General features: G+C 35.7%; 1 protein-coding gene across 5 annotated transcripts in view; it reads right to left on the minus strand.

The window, feature by feature from the left end:
- The window catches only part of LOC101204937, a 99,869-nt gene that overhangs the window by 37,504 nt on the left and 43,436 nt on the right, over positions 1–18,929 (minus strand). For 4 of the 5 annotated variants that reach the window (XM_011661907.2, XM_031880303.1, XM_031880305.1 and 1 more), the window contains 7 exons: positions 11,097–11,160; positions 7,376–7,477; positions 3,949–4,143; positions 3,758–3,885; positions 2,868–3,018; positions 500–592; positions 294–395 (listed from right to left, as the gene is read on the minus strand). In XM_011661907.2, coding sequence (XP_011660209.1) covers positions 294–395; positions 500–592; positions 2,868–3,018; positions 3,758–3,885; positions 3,949–4,143; positions 7,376–7,477; positions 11,097–11,160 — 835 coding nt within the window. Of the gene's footprint in view, positions 1–293; positions 396–499; positions 593–2,867; positions 3,019–3,757; positions 3,886–3,948; positions 4,144–7,375; positions 7,478–11,096; positions 11,161–18,929 lie in introns of those variants that run through there. The other variant, XM_031880306.1, reaches the window with a different exon arrangement.

Raw genomic sequence — 18,929 nt, forward strand, 5'->3', positions numbered from 1 at the left:
CAATTAATAGTATTAGACATAAAATGGACATATGTAGGCCTAAGTCACATATTCCTACTAACAGCTCTAAACAAACTTGTCACAGAAATAAAAAATCATTTTAACTGATGCAATAGGATTAAGTTAAATTGGGGTACCTTGGTCAAATTCTTGATATAATAAAAATACTAATGCTCAAAAGATATAAACTCCATAAAAGGAGGGAGATAAAGGCTAAAAACCCCAAATTAAAAGGAATCAAACTAAAGTAAACAGCCTATAACAGAATAAACAATAGAAGAAAGCAGCCTTACCCTTCTGTGAAGAGATTCGAAGGACTTAAGTTCATCAAAAAACTCCGACAGACAAAGAAAAAACTTGGAATCATAAGTAACTACTAATGGATTCAGCATCACCTGCAAATAATATACAGGAAAAATTGCTGAATAGTAGCAGACTTCAAATAATGAAAAAAATGGTTCTCCGATCCAGCTTCAAATAGGCACATCAATTAGCATACCTTTACTGATAGGTTAACCTCATGTTTGGGTTTAATGTCAACTTGGATACTGCAGGAAGGAGCATCGGTCTCAACACCTTTCTCACAAAGAGGCTGCATAGAAGAGACACAAAACAATTTGCAGGTAAACTAAAAAATGTTTGATATACCATTATTTAATTTTATTAGGTTTCTGTGTAATAAGTTACAACTTGTACACCCAAATTCTATAATTCTTACTATGTAATACAATAAAGCAATTACAACGAGAATAGTACTTATGAGAACTCATTCCCTAATTTCTTTTATGGATGTTCATTGATCACTGGAACTCTTTTAGATATTATGTTCAGTGACTCATTCCGAGAGAGAGGGATGACTCTTTAAGTGACTCATTGTCTCGCTGCTTTGCTTCTAGCCTAGGCTTTCTTGTTTGCACGCACAATTGTCTGTATTAAGGGAAATTCAACCTGCTTGAGATTAAAAGGGCTGTTCAAGTGTTGGGGTAAAATAAGGCCCTCAGGCCGGATGGTTTTACACCAGAGTTCATTCTAAACTTCTGGGATCAATTAAGAGAGAATTTCTTAAAGTTGTTTGAAGAGTTTTACAGCAATAGTAAGCTAAATTCTTGTATTAAGAAAAACTTTATTTGTTTAATACAGAAAAAGGAGGATACAGTGTTGTTAAAGGACCTTAGGTGCATAAGTCTAACCACAATTGTTTATAAAGTAATAGCTAAAGCACTCACAGAGAGGTTGAGAAGAGTTATGCCAAGCATTATTGCTCCAACATGAAGTGCATTTATCGAAGGAAGGCAAATAATGGATCCAGTTTTAATTGCTAATGAAGTTGTCAAAGACTACAGATCCAAGAATAAAAAAGGGTGGATTCTCAAACTCGACTTAGAAAAAGGCTTTGATAGAGTTGAATGTGAGTTTCTAGAAAAGGTGCTTCATGGAAAAAAATCTGATAATGGGATGCATTTGCAATGCAAAGTTCTCTATTTTCATCCATGGAAGACCATGGGGGAGAATTCTTGTTAAGTATCCTATTCAAAGAAAAGGTGATAGATTCTAATGACAAACGCTCTTGGTCCCTGGATGCAAATGAATCCTTCACAGTCAAATCAGGTAAACCATCTTTCTTTGGCTTCTCTGCTTGACACAGCCTTAAAGAAGGCTTTATGGCAGACTAGAAGTCTCAGACGAGTTAACATTCTGACATGGATAATGATTTTTGGTCACTTGAATTGCTCCTTGATCTTACAAAAGAAGCTTCCTTCCCATTGTTTATCTCCCAAGCATATGCGCACTTTGTAAAGGAAGGGAAGACCTCCAGCATATCCTCTTTGGGTTCATTTATGCTTAAAAATGCTGGTCTGCTTTATTTAAGTGTTTTGGCATCAGCTGGGGTTTAGAAAAAACAGCCGCAAACAATGTTTTTCAGATTTTGGTGGGGCCAAAACTCAAAAAGAATCAACAAATTCTTTGTAGTAATGTGGTGAAAGCGTGCTGGGTGATTTATGGTTTGAAAGAAACCCAAGAATCTTCCATGATATGAAAATTCCTTGGTTTAATAGATTCGAAGCAGCTCGGTCGAACGTATCCCTTTGGTCCTCCCTCTCCAAGGCCTTCGCCAATTATTCAAGTCAGGATACTAGCTTAAACTATAATGCTATTATTTCTATGAATTAAAGTTTTTGGCAGCAAAAGTGGCACAGATAGGGCTCCTCAAGTTCTTTTCATAGTCTTCTTGTTAATTTTGATTAATGTTGGCTAATTCTGTATTGTTTAAGTCTTTTATTTGGAGATTGTTTTGTATTGGTCCTTGGAGAGGACTTTATCGTGTTACTTGTAACTTTCTTTTTTGAGATGATGATGGTGCTATGGGATATGAACCTACTTGAGATACCTGGGTGCACCTCCTGATCCGAAGGTTTATGCTTGTTTCCAATTGTACTTTGAGCATTATTATCATTTATTATCTTAATGAGGAGGCTTGCTTCTGGCTAAAAAAATAATAAAATAAAGCAATTACAACAGGTTGCAAAACTATCACACAAATAGATAAATATATATATTAAAATATGTTGCTTTTGTTTTATTCTTCATAATGTTATTTATGAGAAGTCATCCAAACTAAATAAAGCAAACAGTTGATTAAGATTTAACATCTACCTTCTAATTTGATTAATCGATCTTACTATAAAATTAAGACTAGATTCTTTTCTAATACAAATCAAAAATAAAATATTATATCAATACGTAATAGACTAATACAAAGGTAAACCCTAAACTCTCTGTTGCAAACGATTCTCCATTTCAATTTAGCCAGAAGATCTGAAGATGGAAAAAGAAAGCTAATCTCGTGAAAGAAGAAAAGAGAGAACCATTTTAAGAAAAATTAGAACTCTCTGGTTTAGTGGATTGAGCATCTCGATAGAATTGACTACTATATTGATGGTTGCAGATTCCACCCAAATTTTACATTCCACCATCGTCTTGATGAATATCATCTTTGCAATTTCTTGACCGTACTTCCTGAGAAAAGAATAATTACATTTTTTAATGGTATGGTAGACGGAAAAAAATCTGCAGATCCAATCGAAATAATAATAATCATTTTAATCAACCTTTCAACCAAACTTAAACAGGAACATGCCTTTCATCAAGAGATTGATCTAACTTATGCAGTCATGTACCTGAAATTTAATAATTTTGTGACTCTATTTGTCATAGCCTAGGCCTAGGATTCGGAATCCAGAGTTGGCAACTAATGGCCCCAGCATTCTCCTACATCCCCTACGACCTGGCAACACCATCCATGTTTGTCTTGAATGTTTCTAAGTGTGAAAATTGTCCCATGGACCAGCATGGGTCCTTTTCAACATGTTCTATTCTCACTCAGAAACATTCACGAAAAATCCCCAAAAGGTTATCCAACATAGAGTTACTCTATGCTAAGCATGCTTAACTTTGGAATTCTTATAATTAAGCCACAGAAAAGGAAGGTGCACCTTTAAGTTCTTTTAAGCCTTTCTTATCCATGTTCTCATGTCCTAAGAACCCTTTTATTTGGATGTGATATTGATTCATTCGTTAGTAAATAGTGTAACGTAACACAGAGTTAGCAAGTTGGATACGAATGTCGATTTTGTAACAATAAAAATAAGAATAAAAGAAAATCATAAAGTTGAAAGTTTGTTCAAGCACAAACACTAGTCTTGTGCATATAAACACAAACAACTCATTGATTGAGGTTCAAGATCAGAATTAATACTTGCTCATCAAAGTTGCTGAGATGTGATGAATGTCAAATTCGATTGCACAAAAGCAGATCCTTCCTTCATCGGCCGCACTGACATTAGAAAAAACCGAAGGGTGGAATTTGGTAGCCTTATATATATCCTACAAATAAAAATGAAAGTAAGTGTTTTGTTCATCATAGAAAAGGTGAAACAAGACAAATACCTTTACAACATCATCTGAAATGACACCAGAAAATTGACTTGAATCTTCAGTACCCCCAGCACCTAACATACCAAGGGATAGCCAGTTAAGCCATCCTCGAGGTTTTCCCACTGCACGATCATCAACTTGTGACTTCTCAACAGTTGTTTGTGCACCAGTCATTGCCATTTCTGGTTTCAAACTGCCGAATAGATGCTAGTTGATCCATTTACAACAAATTCAAAAAAGGGAAGTGAGATTTAGAAAGAATAACAACACTTAATATTTTACAACGATAGAAATCTTCCTCAAAATATTAGAGAACCCAATTCATACATAATAAGCAAAAAGAGATGGTCAGCCATTAAAAATCAAAGACTAAACTGGAAATAAACTTCAAAATAAAATAAAATAAATAGCTTATCAGGATAGTTATCGAAACAAATATAGCTTCAAAAAGTAGAGCTTATATAGCTAAAAGAAGGTAATGTAAACTCCACAGAAAAATTTAGTGAAAAGCCTAACATTGATTAAAAAAAAAACAAGAAAACAACAAAAGAAAGAGAACATGTAAAGAAAAGCTATACACTGTCTACGAACGTAAAAAACAACCTAAAGAAAGGGCCTCCAGTCAAACTAAATTCCTAACAAGACCAACAAAACAGTTTACTCCTGAAGCCCAAAGGGACACAAGAGCCTAAAGATGTCGGAGGCCATCTACAGACTTTGTTTACTTTCCCTGCAAAGACCCCACAGAACAGCACACACCACTGTCTATCTTTTTTTGAAAAGGATACGAGTCTCACTATTATTAATATTGAAAAGAGAGACAAAGCTCAATGTACATAAGGGTTATACAAGAGCAATAGGAGGGGATGATCAGCAGGCGCACCCCGGCATCTCAACTAGGTTGACACCTCCGTACCGCCCTCATCACATCCAAAAAGCAAAAAAAAAAAAAAACCTAAATACCATGTTTCTAAAAGCAATACAAGAGCCAAACAAAGGACATAAAACAAGGCCAAACAAGAGTTTAAAAGGCCACAATACAAGGCCAAACAAACTATCCAAAACATAAACATAAGCAAGGCAGCAAGCCGAATACAAAACAAAATAATAGTCCTTGATTGAGCAAAAACTGATTGGAGCAAAAGGCTCATTCGGAAGGCAAGATACTCCAGAACTTCAGGATGGGGAGGCTATAAAGACGGGCCAATTTAGAACAATCACCTGCGAAGAGTAATCCTGAAAATATTTAGTAAATGAGCACCACGAAGATGCATTCAAAACAGCATAGTCGTAGCGTTCCAACCAAGTCGATGATTTATCATGGAATACTCTTTGGTTTCTTTTAAACCAAATTTCAGCTAAAAGTGCTTTTACTGCGTTTGCCCACAATAGTTCAGCTGTCTTCTTCTTCAAGTCTGGTCCGGCAAGAATTTGAAGCAAATTGTTCTTAAAAACATGATTAAAAACCCAACAAAAATTGAATGCTTGGAGAAGATAGAACCAACATTTAGATGCAAAGACACAATCAAGTAAAAGGTGCTGGATATTTTCCATGTTATTAACACAAAGGGGGCAGGCATGAGGTGAGAGTGCATAGGAGGAAAGCTTTCTTTGAAGTTGAGGCACAGTTTAAATTTCCGCACAGCATAATCCATATGTTTATATTTATCCTTCTTGGACTGTTAGATTTCCAAAGCCTTTTGTACAAAGAACTTTCCAAAGGAGAAGATGTCGAAAGATGCTTAACCAGTGATTTAACCGAGAAGGAACCTGAGTTTTCAAGGGACCAAAACCTTTGATCCGAAAAGAAGGCTGGCTGTGAAGAAGAAATCTGACTCAACAAGGCCTGAAAATCTAATATTTCCTCATCATTAAGCAATCTTCTGAAATAGATGGACCAAGAGTTAGTTGACAAGTCCCAATGATCTAAAACAGACCCATTTGGGTTGAGTGCGATCCTACCCAATCTTGGAAATTTACACTCCAAGGTGATAATGTCCACACAAGGGTCCTTCCAAAACAATATGCACACACCACTGGTCCACTGTCTACCACAAACACCTTTCTCTTTTATTGAAAAAATGTGATGAAGAAAGAAATCCTCAATCAGCAGATTCAGCACACCCCAATCATCACAAAAACCTTCAGTTGCTAGGAAGGGTTTTGGACAAGGAGCAGCGTAATCTTATTTGAGGACAGTCCCTAAAAGAGTTGAGTTTTTCCTATAGACAGTAGTTTATGGAAAATAAAAACTCTGGATGGTGTGCAGAAAAAAGACCCCTCTATTCAATAGTCACCTCCAAGGTTTGTTTTATACAAAAGAAATGAAAAACCACCATTCCACCTCTTTACTTATTGAAACTTTATGTACAAAGTGAGATATTTGAAATACAGAAGTGGAAACAGAGGTACCAGAGTATTGGTTGGTTGAAGCTCTTCCTGCCCAGTGGCTTAGTGATAAAACTAAGGTGCAATGACAAAATGTCTCAAAGATGATTCTTCTTCTTTTCATTCTTTCTTTCTTTCTTTCTTTATTTATTTGGTGAGAACTTGGACAGTTCACGCCACTCAATTGAAGTCCCCCGCAGGCCCCGGCCGTTTTGTAATGATTTCTAATACAACATCGACTTAAATAGGAAAACTTCAGCTCCCCTTCGGAGAAGAGACGCCGTGTCCCTTTCCATTATGTACCCAATTTTTTAAGCATTCCATTCACTAAAATAATCAGAATGATTATTTCAGCAATGTGTGTCCAACTGAAGGGTTAGACAGATTTTCAGATAGATATATATACATATATAACGTTTTTCTTTTAAAAAAAAAGAAAGCAATCCACTTCATTAAGAAAATGAATAGACAATACAATGAGATAAATACAATGAAGAGACTAAGCCGAAGCCCTAAGGATCAACGAGTGCACCCAGACATCTCAACTAGGTCGATACCCTCTTAGCACTCATCATATTTAGACCTAGACCGGCAATAACACAAATTCAAAGCAAATACATAGGTAAGCAAAATACAACCAACATATTGAAAATACTACGATAAAACAAGGAAAGTAGGAAGTTGAAGCCCAAACACCAAATAAATAATTTACGACTTATTTCGAATAGAAGCAAGACATAAGGTGTACTATAAGTGAGGAAGGAAACAAAAATAAGGTTCATATGTCATTTCATGTCAATAGAAGAAAAGAATAAACACACTGGTAAACGTAGAACATAAGCCGTAAAACCCAAACACCATATCAATAATCTACATCCAATTATGATTAGAAGCGAGAGTCTCAATTGTGTGTGCAAATCAGGGAAAGTGGCCCACCTAGATAGAGTAGCCTAAATGTGCCTCTTATCTAACAAGATTGATATAGACAAGTAATAGAGACATGATTTGGGTATCAGAATTACTTCTTACTCGATCCATCATTTCATCTTACCTGTAATTCACATTCAGCAGTCGATCTATAACTTAAAATATCTTCTATATCTGACTCTTTCTCCAATACCTCCAATTCTTTGAGAATATGATCATCAATTGACTAGAAATAGAAAGCACGGAAATATCAGTATAAAAATCAAAACAGTAAACAAACAAAAGTTGTACAACACAACAAGATTCTCCTCAATAAAAAGCAAATAAAAGTTAACAGTCTGGTTGAACGTACTATCAATTTTTTTTGAAAAGGAAACAATATATCCAACCAAATTATCACCAATACAAGTTTGTTTCTCCCTCCTTGGCTTGGTTTTTGACAGACTACTTTCTAAATTTCTTTCTTCTTTCCTTTTTTGTGTTAAAAATGGAATTTTCATTGAAAAAAATGAGAGATACAGAAGGATATACAAAAGAGAAAAAGAAAAAAAGAAATCCCCAGCTACCAACAAACAAACTTGTTATGAAGAAACATAAATACTGACAAGTGTCGCGACATCGACGCCAACATGGCAACATGTTGATTTCCAAAAAAAGTAGGTCAATACATTTTTTTTCTAGTTTTTTACAAAAATAAATGTGTACATAAAATAACAAAATGTGAATATGTGCACATCTATTTACAAAAGTAGGAGAAGTCACATAATAAATGGAAGAAGAACAAAAAGAAAGATAAAAAAAATGAGGAAAAAGACATAAATGAGAAAAGAAAAGAAAAGTAAGAAAAGTCAGATAAGTCGTCGGCAGTTGTGGGTCTTGAAATTGAAGTCACCGATGTTGATGAAGTTAGAAAGAAGATTCAGGTAGCATAGTGGGTTTTAAACATTTTTTAAAAAGGTAGATGATGGGTCAAGTCCAGAATCTAGAGGGTGACACTTGCTAGCATGGAGAAAGTGTGTAGAAACTCTAGAATTTTGAAGAAGTTGGGTTGAACTGTTAATTTTAATTGGCTTAAAATGCCCCCTTAAATGGGGGTCTTATTCTTTTAAACGGAAACAAACCTCATTCATTAAGTAAGTGAAATGAGACTAATACTCAATGTACCATAAATAAAAATAAACAAAAGATTAGAAGGTTGTCTAGATGTTAGTCCACTTTATCAAAACTTATCCAACCAAATTATCTAGCTGCTGAACCAATCCAATAATAGCAAAAGAACTCAACAACCCAAGAAAACATTACAACTCAAAACCAACCCAAAAAAATGAGAAGTTCAAAATGAGCCTCTGAAGTATTGGAAAGGAAGAAGACAAAACATAAGATATAGGTAGAAAACCCTACTACAGGGAGAAAAAACCACAATAGAAGTCTTTCTTATTATTTTTTAATGATTCAAAAAATACAAGGGGGAAAAATATATAGGCTACAATATGCCCTAACAAATAAGGAAATAAACTAGGATACAAAAAATTACAAAAATACTATTGAGTTGACAATAAAAATCAACAAGCTCACTATTTCCAACACTCCCCCTCAAGTTGGAGCATAGATGTCAATTAGTCACAACTTGCTAACAGAAGTATTAAAGTTCTATCTATTTCTTTATAAAGAAACAAGTGTATTCATATAATAAAGTTCTATCTATTTCTTTATAAAGAAACAAGTGAAACTCTCCTCATTAAACAACACATTAAGGTTCATCCCTTCAATTTTTTAGTCTAATTTAAGGTCAATCTCGTTTGGGGTTTCGGCTGCATCTTCACTACTAACACTGACAAGTGAGGAAATTTGAAGCTGGTTCTTGAGAGAAACATCATCTTTGCAGGAGGAACCTCGTAGAAACGATGCCTTTGAGTTAGAGATGGAGGATTTAGAAAAATTGAGACACTTTGGTGAAGAAACAAGGTTTACTGGCCTAATGATGCATTCAGGTACCTGAACTTTGGAGCTGTACACTTCCAGAAGATCCGAGTTATTGGCAGAAACAGAGTGCTTGATGGAATGGTTCCGAAAAGAGTCCAAAGGGAGATTTTAAGGTCACAGACTCCATTTAATTCAGACTTTAGAAGGGCAGTCCACACATTGTTGAAGGAGGTTTGCTTGGGGATACACTGCTTGAGTATTTTTGGGACATGAGAATATTTACTACCTTTGACACGCTTGAAATGGTTGGAAGGAGAAAAATGACCCCTGCACTGATAGAATGTTAAGAATCTGGTTCTGAAACGTTCAAAAACGCTTTTTCCAAAAAAAATACTGAGTTGTCATCCGAATTAATTGGGCAAGAATCTTCATTACAAATAGAGTTATTAAAGGAAAAGATATTGCAATCCAGTCCTTCATGACAGGACGAAACAGAATGAAGTTGATAAGCACTATTTAAAGGAAAGATGGACGCAGGAGTAATATGCATATCCTATCTTCCGACAACAAAACAAATTGCAGATGTGTTAACTAAAGCCCTTCCAAAGTGGCAATTCAACAAATTGATTAACAAGCTAGCAACGACGGATATCTTCAAAACAGCTTCAGGGAGAGTGTTGAGTATTTCCTTTCTTGTATTATATTTTATTGTATTGGTTGTATTATATTTTCCAAATTTATTTTTTTCTTCTTTATAATGGGTTGCTCTTCTATTTAAGAAAACTCTTCTCTCTTTGTTAAATACACAGTAAATTATATTATTTTGGCAAAAGCTGCCAAGGCCCAATCCTCCATCCTTTTGATTCCAAGATATTGCCTCCCATTTAATTAAATGATTTATTTTGCCTCCATTGTGCCCACCCCTCCCAAAAGAAGTTTCTCATCATGCACACTATTGAGTTTCCATACCTTCAGGCACTTAAAACGGGCCATATCGTAAGTGGGTAGATTAGAAAGGACAGACATACAAACTGCTGCTCTTCCCCTTCTTGATAAGTTGTATCTTCTCTATTTGTAAGGCTTGATTTGTAGTTTTTCTATGATAGGTTGCCAAAAAGATACTCTTTTGGGTAACCGTAATCCAAAAAACAAGAATGGCAGTTTGCCAACTTTGCAACTAAACCTTGCGGCTAATGTACAGACTTCCTGATCTTCCACATTCACTCCAAAATTTCTGTACACCAAGTGCTACAGCTTATGAGGTGAATGAGTGAATCTTTAGGTGCCCGATTTTGTGATATTGTCTTCGATCAACAAATCACTGATGTCATTTCCGAAGCTATTCCAAAATTTCTGCTTTTTCTTGTGCATCCCCTGTTTCTGAACGATCAATTTCTTCACTAGTCACGCTCACGATTGATTCACAATCTGACTCTTGATGTCTGGTGTGGAATTTGTTGGCATTGCTACCGGGAATAGTTCGCACAAAATGCACATTGCATCCTGAGCTTTAGACTTAATAATGTAATTCAGTCTTTATGATAAATTTGATTCTAGCCTTGTAATGGCAAGTTTGAAGTTTTCATTTTGTTTCCTCTCATGTACTCCAAGCTTTAAACTCGTTCATTACATCAATAAATAGTCTTGTTTCCGTTTAAAATAAATAAATAAAGGCTTGTAACTTCCTTTCTTAGTTTTTAAACTTTCCCTAAGGCCTATTAGAGAATTTTATCCTTAAAAACATCAATGAAAAGAGTTTGTATCTAGTTAAAAAAAACACACAAGAACAACTAGAATAAGAAATGTTTCCTGTTTCAACAAAAGGTGGAACATTTTGTGTTAGTTGTCACACTAAACAACTAGTCCAACTTTTTTGCTCAATTTCAAAGTCTACCCTAAGGAAACGTGAAGGATCAAATTACCTGATCATTGTGCAGAAATTCCAACTTTTTCTTGTAAAACTCGACATACCTCCGACGATAGAGTCTGTTAGATGAGAAAAAAACGTCAATAACAGTCTAACAAAGAAGACTTAGGAATGTAAACAAAATGAAAAAGATGGTGGGCCATAACTTCACAAATAAGCATTGACAAAGACATGGGACAAAGATACTACATGATAAGGATACGAGATCCTGCCAATTTCTCAACAAGGACACAAAACAATGGTATACATTTTGTTTCTCTATGTTTTTTTTCCTTTTTTAGAAAGAAAACGACACTTTTCATTGAAATCAAATGCTTGTGCACTTCCATGATAAGGTTACATTTTACATTCAACAGTGAAATAATAGAGGAACAGATGGCTTGAGGTGGCAAAGTCGTGAAGAGTTAAACTCAGATTTTTAGAATCAAAACTGGAACTCGTCCACAAATACAACTTTCTTCCAAGACATCAGAATTAAAGTCATTAATTTTAGAGGTTGGAGCTGAAAGTCACTTACGAGAGTAACATTTAGCATGAACTGGAAAAAGCTGTGAGACAACTGCTTCGAGAGGTGAAAAAACAAGGGAGCCTAATTCTTCCCCTTCCTTCAACGGATATTTTGAGAATTTAGAACAATTTGTCTTAATAAAAGGTTTTAGAAGCGGCTCAAGTCTTCTTCATGGTATTTTCATTCCAAGAAGTTTGAAGAGTTCTCAAGTTTCCTGTTAGTACAATTGTCCTGTTTAAGCTTGGTATAATATGTGTATAATATAATTACGTATAGTCGTCCTTTATTGTAATTCCTTATCTCATAGATTAGGGTTTCTGTGTGGCCTATATATATATATACCTTTAGCTTTGTTTAATAACATAAGATCATTATCTTTTCTCAAAAAGTACAGAGAACATATTTCTTTGTCATAATTATCCAAGTCCGGGGAGTCACGGATCCATCTTTTTCGGAAATGGAAGTCAAAAGTTGCAAAATCGTGGACTCTTTCTACTGTATCTGGTTTGAAAAGGGGAGGTTCAATGTTGAAGATGCAGACTTCCAGAAAATCCTCAGATTATCCAAGTCCCAATTAGAATAGCTCATTGATTCATTAGATGTTCTTGTAAAAGAACCAGACTGGAAGTTTTTTAACAAATCTGGGAGTGATGAAACCGGAACAACAAGACTATCCAAATTCCGAACCCCGTCCGGTTGGTTTCTAAGGTGTGTTGCTCAAAACTCCTCTGGATTTCAATCCTTCATCCACATCTACTCAAGAGAAACCAGGCAAGGCTGGGTATCCTTCCTCAATATGATCAAGGCTTTTTATTGATTCATAATTATACGTCCTGGCACTCCACTCTTCATTCAGAAGCCAACCATTCACACCAACAAGCCCTCAATCGCCCAAAGACACGACCAAGTTATGCAGACAAAGTGAAGTTCTCAAAGAAAAATGTACACTCTGTTTTCAATCCAGAAACACAGAGTATGGAATTTTCACCCAAAAATCCATCCCTTTCTCGTAAGAAAAACCTTACCGTGAAGCAGTCAGAGGAACATTTTTGGGTGAGGAAAAATGAAGATATTTTACAGGAAGACTTCAATAACCTATGGGTTTTAAACAGACTTTTCATTTTTGATGACTGGAAGGACATTGTGTTATATCTAGAAGAGCTATTTCAAGTCAAAATCAGTCTTAACCCTTTATTTGCAGACAAAGCCATCATCAAAGTTACCCAAGGAAATTTTGAAGATATGATTTATGTACAGGATAAATGGTTCAATTATGGAAAATTTCATCTATTATTTGAAAAATGGAATGAAGCCAAACACAGCAGACAAACTCTTATTGAAGGGTTCGGAGGATGGTTGTCAATTAAAAATCTTCCCCTAAACTTATGGCGAAGAAATATTTTTGAAGCAACTGGGGCTTACTTTGGCGGATTGGAAAGTATAGCATTAGAGACACTTAATTTGATCAAGCGCTCTGAAGCAGAAATTAAAGTCCAAAATAATCTTTGTGGATTCTTACCAGCAACTATAGAGCTAAAGAGTGAGATCCGAGGGAATTCTTTTCTTAATTTTGGGGATTTTGAACCCTTAGAAGTCCCTGCAACAGTTCATCATAATCAATCTCATAGTGATTTTTCCAATCCTATTGATTTATATAGACTGAATTCAGTGATTATTGATGAAGAACTCCAAGGTGATGACCTCTCAGAGACCTGGAATTTTCTCAAACAGAATACTCATTCCATCTCTAGGAATCCTTTCGAGGCTCTAAGGAAGCTGGGGGTGTGAAGATGAAAATCCATTTTGGCCGGAAAAAAATTCAGTCAAGGAACGCTCACCGGATAATACCTGTTTCAGGAGACAAAATTCAAATCTGAATAAAGCTGGCTCTTCCACATGCTTAGAGGAGGAGAAGACTACACCAGAAGAGAGAGAAATTAAGATCTCAAAAAAAGAAAACGAAAAGACTGTCAGGCGGCCCGTTAATACCTCAAAAAACGGCTCTTTTTTAGTCCTTCACATTCAGATTTTCTCCAATATAATATATCAGTAAGCCTATTAAAAGATGACACATGTTTGGTAGGCCCCACGAAATTTATTACTCAGAAAACCAATGGCTGCTGGTATTCTGACGGATTTGAGGAAGAAACAGAGTCCTTTTCTCCACCAAGGAATTTCCTTTTCAGACCATCTCCTGTATCTTGTAATCAACCAAAATGACCAGCTTCTTCCAAGAATAAAACCTTCTCTGTAAAGAAAGCCATCCCAAGCCAATCAAGAAAATTATCTAAGAACCTCAAGACCTTTATCAAAGGGAGAACTTCTTTTTGCAACATTTGGACGGGCTTGGCTAACTCTGACTTATTAGAAGAAAGTTTTGTGAAGTTACAAATTCCAAATTCTGGAGGAAACAGGTCAGTACTGCCTTCTTCATTAAATATTAATAATTTTTCTCAATCCTCCTCCAAGCTTTCTGGTTCATTTCTCAATTATGTGCAAGGTACCTCTTGTTTCAAAAAAGCAGAGAACCCAGAAGATGAAATTATGGAAGTTGAATCAGTTATCAGTGTGAGTAGTGCAGAAATTGAACCAGTCGAGGAAGAAGAAATCCAAACAGAGACAGAGAAACTAAAAGATAATGACTCTCTAGACCCATGTATTACTAAGCTTGTTTCCTCCCCAGAGAAAGAAAGTTTGTGCAAGACAAAAGACTCCTTCCCCCTCAAGAGTTAATCCCATTCTTGGCAGCCTTTTAAATTAAATTGATCTAAGGCAGGGGTACTCAGGATGAAGATTATATCGTGGAACACTAGAGCAATCATGGGTCAATCAAAACAATTGGCTATTAAAACACTTTTGAAGAAAGTTAATCCAGATATAGTAATGATTGAAGAGACCAAAAGAGAAGAAATTGACAGTTGTATTATAAAGGCACTATGGAGTTCGAAAGGAATCGGCTGGGACCTAGTTGAAGCTAATGGCAGATCAGGAGGATTGCTGATTGTGTGGGATGAATCTAAGCAGTCAGTTTTGGAAGTACTGAAACGAGGATATTCTATTTCAATAAAATGCAGCACAATCAATAGAAAAATCTGTGCTGGATCTCAAACATCTATGGACCCACATATTATCGAGATAGAAACCAAATTGGTCGGAGTTGTCTCTTCTGTCAGACCCCAGTACAGGAGCTTGGTGTTTGGGTGGGGATTTCAACATTACTCGGAAGGTACAAGAGAGATTTCCAGTACGAAGATTAACAAGGGGAATGAGAAAATTTAATAAATTCATTAGAGAGTCAAAATTGCTAGAAATTCCGCTGTCCAATGGTAAATTCTCATGGTCAAGAGAAGGAAGGACAGTTTCACGTTCTCTGCTGGATAGGTTCCTAGTAACTGATGATTGGGATGAATCCTTTGTTGATACCAGAGCCTCTCAAAAGGAAAGACTTGCTTCAGATCATTTCCCCATCTTATTAGAATTCGGTGCTTTTGAATGGGGCCCCTCTCCATTTCGCTTTTGCAACAGCTGGCTGCTCGATAAGCAGTGCTGCCATATTATAGAAAATTCTTTGACCTCAGGAAATCATCAAGGGTGGGCTGGTTTTGTCATTTGTTCAAAACTACGAAATTTAAAAAGCTCCTTGAAATCTTGGCTTGTGGACAGTGAAAGAGCCAGAAAAAACCAAGAAGAGTCTTTGCTCCAAGGTCTTGAAAATGAAGAAATTAAGGAAGAATCTCAGACCCTGTCATCCTTAGACAACATTATGAATTGTCTATCAAATCAGACCTCTTAGCAATCTATAGAAGAGAGGAAAGAGACTTAATTCAAAAATGTAAGTTGAACTGGTTAAAATTGGGAGATGAAAATACTAGTTTCGTCCATCGTTTCCTTGCTGCAAAAAAAAGGCATAGCTTGATTTCAGAATTGATTGATGACCAAGGTACTCCTACAGTTTCATTTAATGGAATTGAAAGTCTCATCATTGAATTCTACAAGTCTCTCTATACAAAAGCCCCTCAAGCTTGGCTCTCTTCCTAATCCCCTTGAATGGTCAGTGGTTTCGGCAGAACAAAATACAAGGCTCACCTCAATATTTAGTCTGCCCGAAATAAAATCTGCACTTCAACTCCTGGGAAAAAATAAGGCCCCTGGACCAGACAGGTATACAGCTGAATTTCTAATCAGCTTTTGGGATCATTTCAAAGATAATTACCGTGCTCTCTTTAATGAGTTTTATAAGAATGGGAGGTTAAATGCATGTGTAAAAGAGAACTTCATTTGTTTAATCAAGAAGAAAGAAGATGCAGTAAGGGTAAAAGACTTTAGACCAATAAGTCTTACAACATCAATTTATAAGCTGGTCGCAAAGGTTCTCGCTGAAAGATTAAAGAAAGTAATGCCAAGTATTATTGCTCCATCACAAAGTGGCTTTCTGGAAGGGCGCCAAATCTTGGACCCTATTTTAATTGCAAACAAAGCTGTGGAGGATTATAGAATCAGAAAAAAGAAAGGATGGATCATTAAATTAGACCTTGAAAAGGCTTTCGACAGAGTAGATTGGGCATTTTTAGAAAAAGTAATGCATAAGAAGAACTTCGCTGAAAAATGGATCTAATGGATAATGAGTTGTATCAAGAATCCTAAATATTCGGTCTTTATCAATGGAAGGCCAAGAGCGGGTTAAAGTTGATGTTGATGTTGATGTTGATGTTGAACAAGTTTTCAAGATGGGCTTTTATGTCCTTCAATTCATCAAAGGCAAATAAATGTGATAATATCAAGAGTCTCTTCCTTAATGCAAACATCGGATTTTTGGACCCAATGCCTTTCGTCCAAAATTTGATTTTTTTCATCTATCCTTGATTGAGAATTGCCCAAAGAAATGAAGACCACCCCTTCTTAGAATCACCTGAAAAGATATGAATAAAGGAGAAGTCATTGTATCCCTTTCATGCTACACACATCATGAACCACCCTGAACGAGTTCAAAATTTAGTTAGCATTGCTGATTCACGTCTTTCATTCTGTTTTCCAAAAAGAACTTCCATTCTGGTTCTTTCACTAGGTTCGCAATAGCTTCCAAGAACCATTCAAGTTGGATCTTAGACACTTTGACAATTTTTCTGAAATCCACATCCTCAATATCGAAATATCCTCTTTCAAACAATATGCAGTAAAACGAATCTTGAATTTTGTAGCTTTTCACCACCATGTCTGAAACTACTTGTCTTGCCGGAATTAGAGAATACCGAAGCCAAGTAGAAACCGTGGAGTGGGGGAGGAGGCGAGAGGAGAGAGGACTTACCTTCTTTGGTTTTAAAAAAGAGCAGGTTGTTTCAAGATGTTCTAGGTTCAAGTATGTACAATGTAGTTTCCTCCCCAATTAAAATTGATTTCCACTTGTTGGGTCTTTAAAGTATTTCAAGCTCATGAGTCCGGGAGAGTGTTAGTGATATATATAATTAAATTTACCAACCCACTGGCTTAAGTTTTTTGGACTATCGGTGATTTAAGACTTCTTTTTCTTTATCCTAGTTTGTTTATGTAACCTTCTCGAAAAGTTACATATCCTTATCTAAAAATGAAATAGGTTCTTCTCTGAAGAAAATGAAATGGGTTGGTTATTTAGGCCCCGTTTGGTAACCATAATGTTTTTTGTTTTTGTTTTTGAAACTTAAGCTTATTTCCTCTCCATGTGTTACAATGATTTGCATCTTTCAATAATACTAACGGTTTAAGTCAAATTCAAAAAATAAAAATCAACTTTTTGAAAGCAATTTTTTTTTAATTTTCAAAACATGGCTTGGTTTCTTAAAACATTGGTACAATGTAGATAACAAAAGAAGAAAGTTGGAAGTTAGTGTTTATAGGCATAATTTTTAAGAACAAAATGGTTACAAGATGAGGCGTAACTAAACTGTTTATAATTTTCCCATCACTCTTTTTAAATCGACATGTCAGCACGTCACTCTTATCCTTTACTTAGAACTAAAGAACACAACTGTACAACCTGTAGAACAGATCATGTTCAAGTTTGTCAAATGTCACTCTTATCATTTAAAAATAATCAAGTACAAAACATTATATGTTACAGCCTTACAGCTGATTTGCATTTGAGTAGCTGAAAACACGAAAAGAAAACAACAAACAATACACATAGAAATTGCCAAAATAATACATTTTCTTGTATGTTTCACAAAGAGATAAGAGTTTTCTCAAGTAGAAGAACAACCCATTACAAAGAAGAAAAAAATAAATCTGGCAAATATAATACAAGAAAATAAATAACTTGGGAAATTCATAGAAAACATAAGGGCACGAGTGTGAGACCCAAGTTTGGAAAAGAATGGTCATTTTGAAGTAAGAGTTTTGATTATAAGGATCTTTGGAAGAAAGCGTTTCAAAGTAGGTGTTATGATGGTTCGCATTGAAGCTAGGCGACGCAATGAAGAAGGCGTTTTGACATCCAACGTGAGACAGAGCCAGCAAAGAGAGTTAAGAAATTTCGAAAATTTCCTAATTGTGCTTAATTAGTGGGCTACGTGTCAAGGTTAAGCTTAAGCATGACTAAGAGAAATATTAAACTTGCACGTGTAACACTTCAAGTAGGAGCTGGCGAACTAAGGGAGCTTAAGGAATTACTAATCCTAGGATTAGTATAAATAGGATTGAAAGGTCTGAAGAAAAGGATGTTACTCTGAGATTTTGCTAAGAAAAAATATATATGTCTTGCTAAGAAGTCACTAGGTGAGAAGAAGAGTTTTGGAGTTAGGAGATCAAGGAAGAAACAAAACTTAGTGTTTGTGAGTGATTTTCTTTAAATGAATGAACAGAGCTTTCTAAGCATTCTTTCTAAAAGTTTCATCTCGTTTAGTAATGCTGTAATGCACATTAACGTTTATGAGAAAGCGCTGATTTCTAAAGAAAGTTTTTAAGTTATGCTTTCAAGCTAAAGTTTCATGTTTGATGATTGTATGCGAGTAAACCATTAGCTTTATTCCTATCAATGAGCTACCTATTATGTGCACATAATGAGTCAAGGAAACCATGGAGTGAAAGGACCACATGGCACTAAGAAGTTGGCCAATGCGTTGAAAGGAGCGTATTGAGTTCGCAGCCTGAGCAACGAGAAATGAACTGGAAAATTCTTCAAGGGATGCTGGTGAAATGAATCCCAATAATTTGTGCGTGTGAATAGCTCATGTTCTTGGCGAAAGGAATAAGTAAAGGCTACTGTGTGATTTATGATTTTCAATGAGCCGTTGAAGCCTGTATATGAAAATGTATTTCACAAGGAGAGAAGGTTTTAATAAATAGAAG

This window comes from Cucumis sativus, chromosome 1 (assembly GCF_000004075.3).
Source record: "Cucumis sativus cultivar 9930 chromosome 1, Cucumber_9930_V3, whole genome shotgun sequence".
In the NCBI taxonomy this organism is placed as follows: domain Eukaryota; kingdom Viridiplantae; phylum Streptophyta; class Magnoliopsida; order Cucurbitales; family Cucurbitaceae; genus Cucumis; species Cucumis sativus.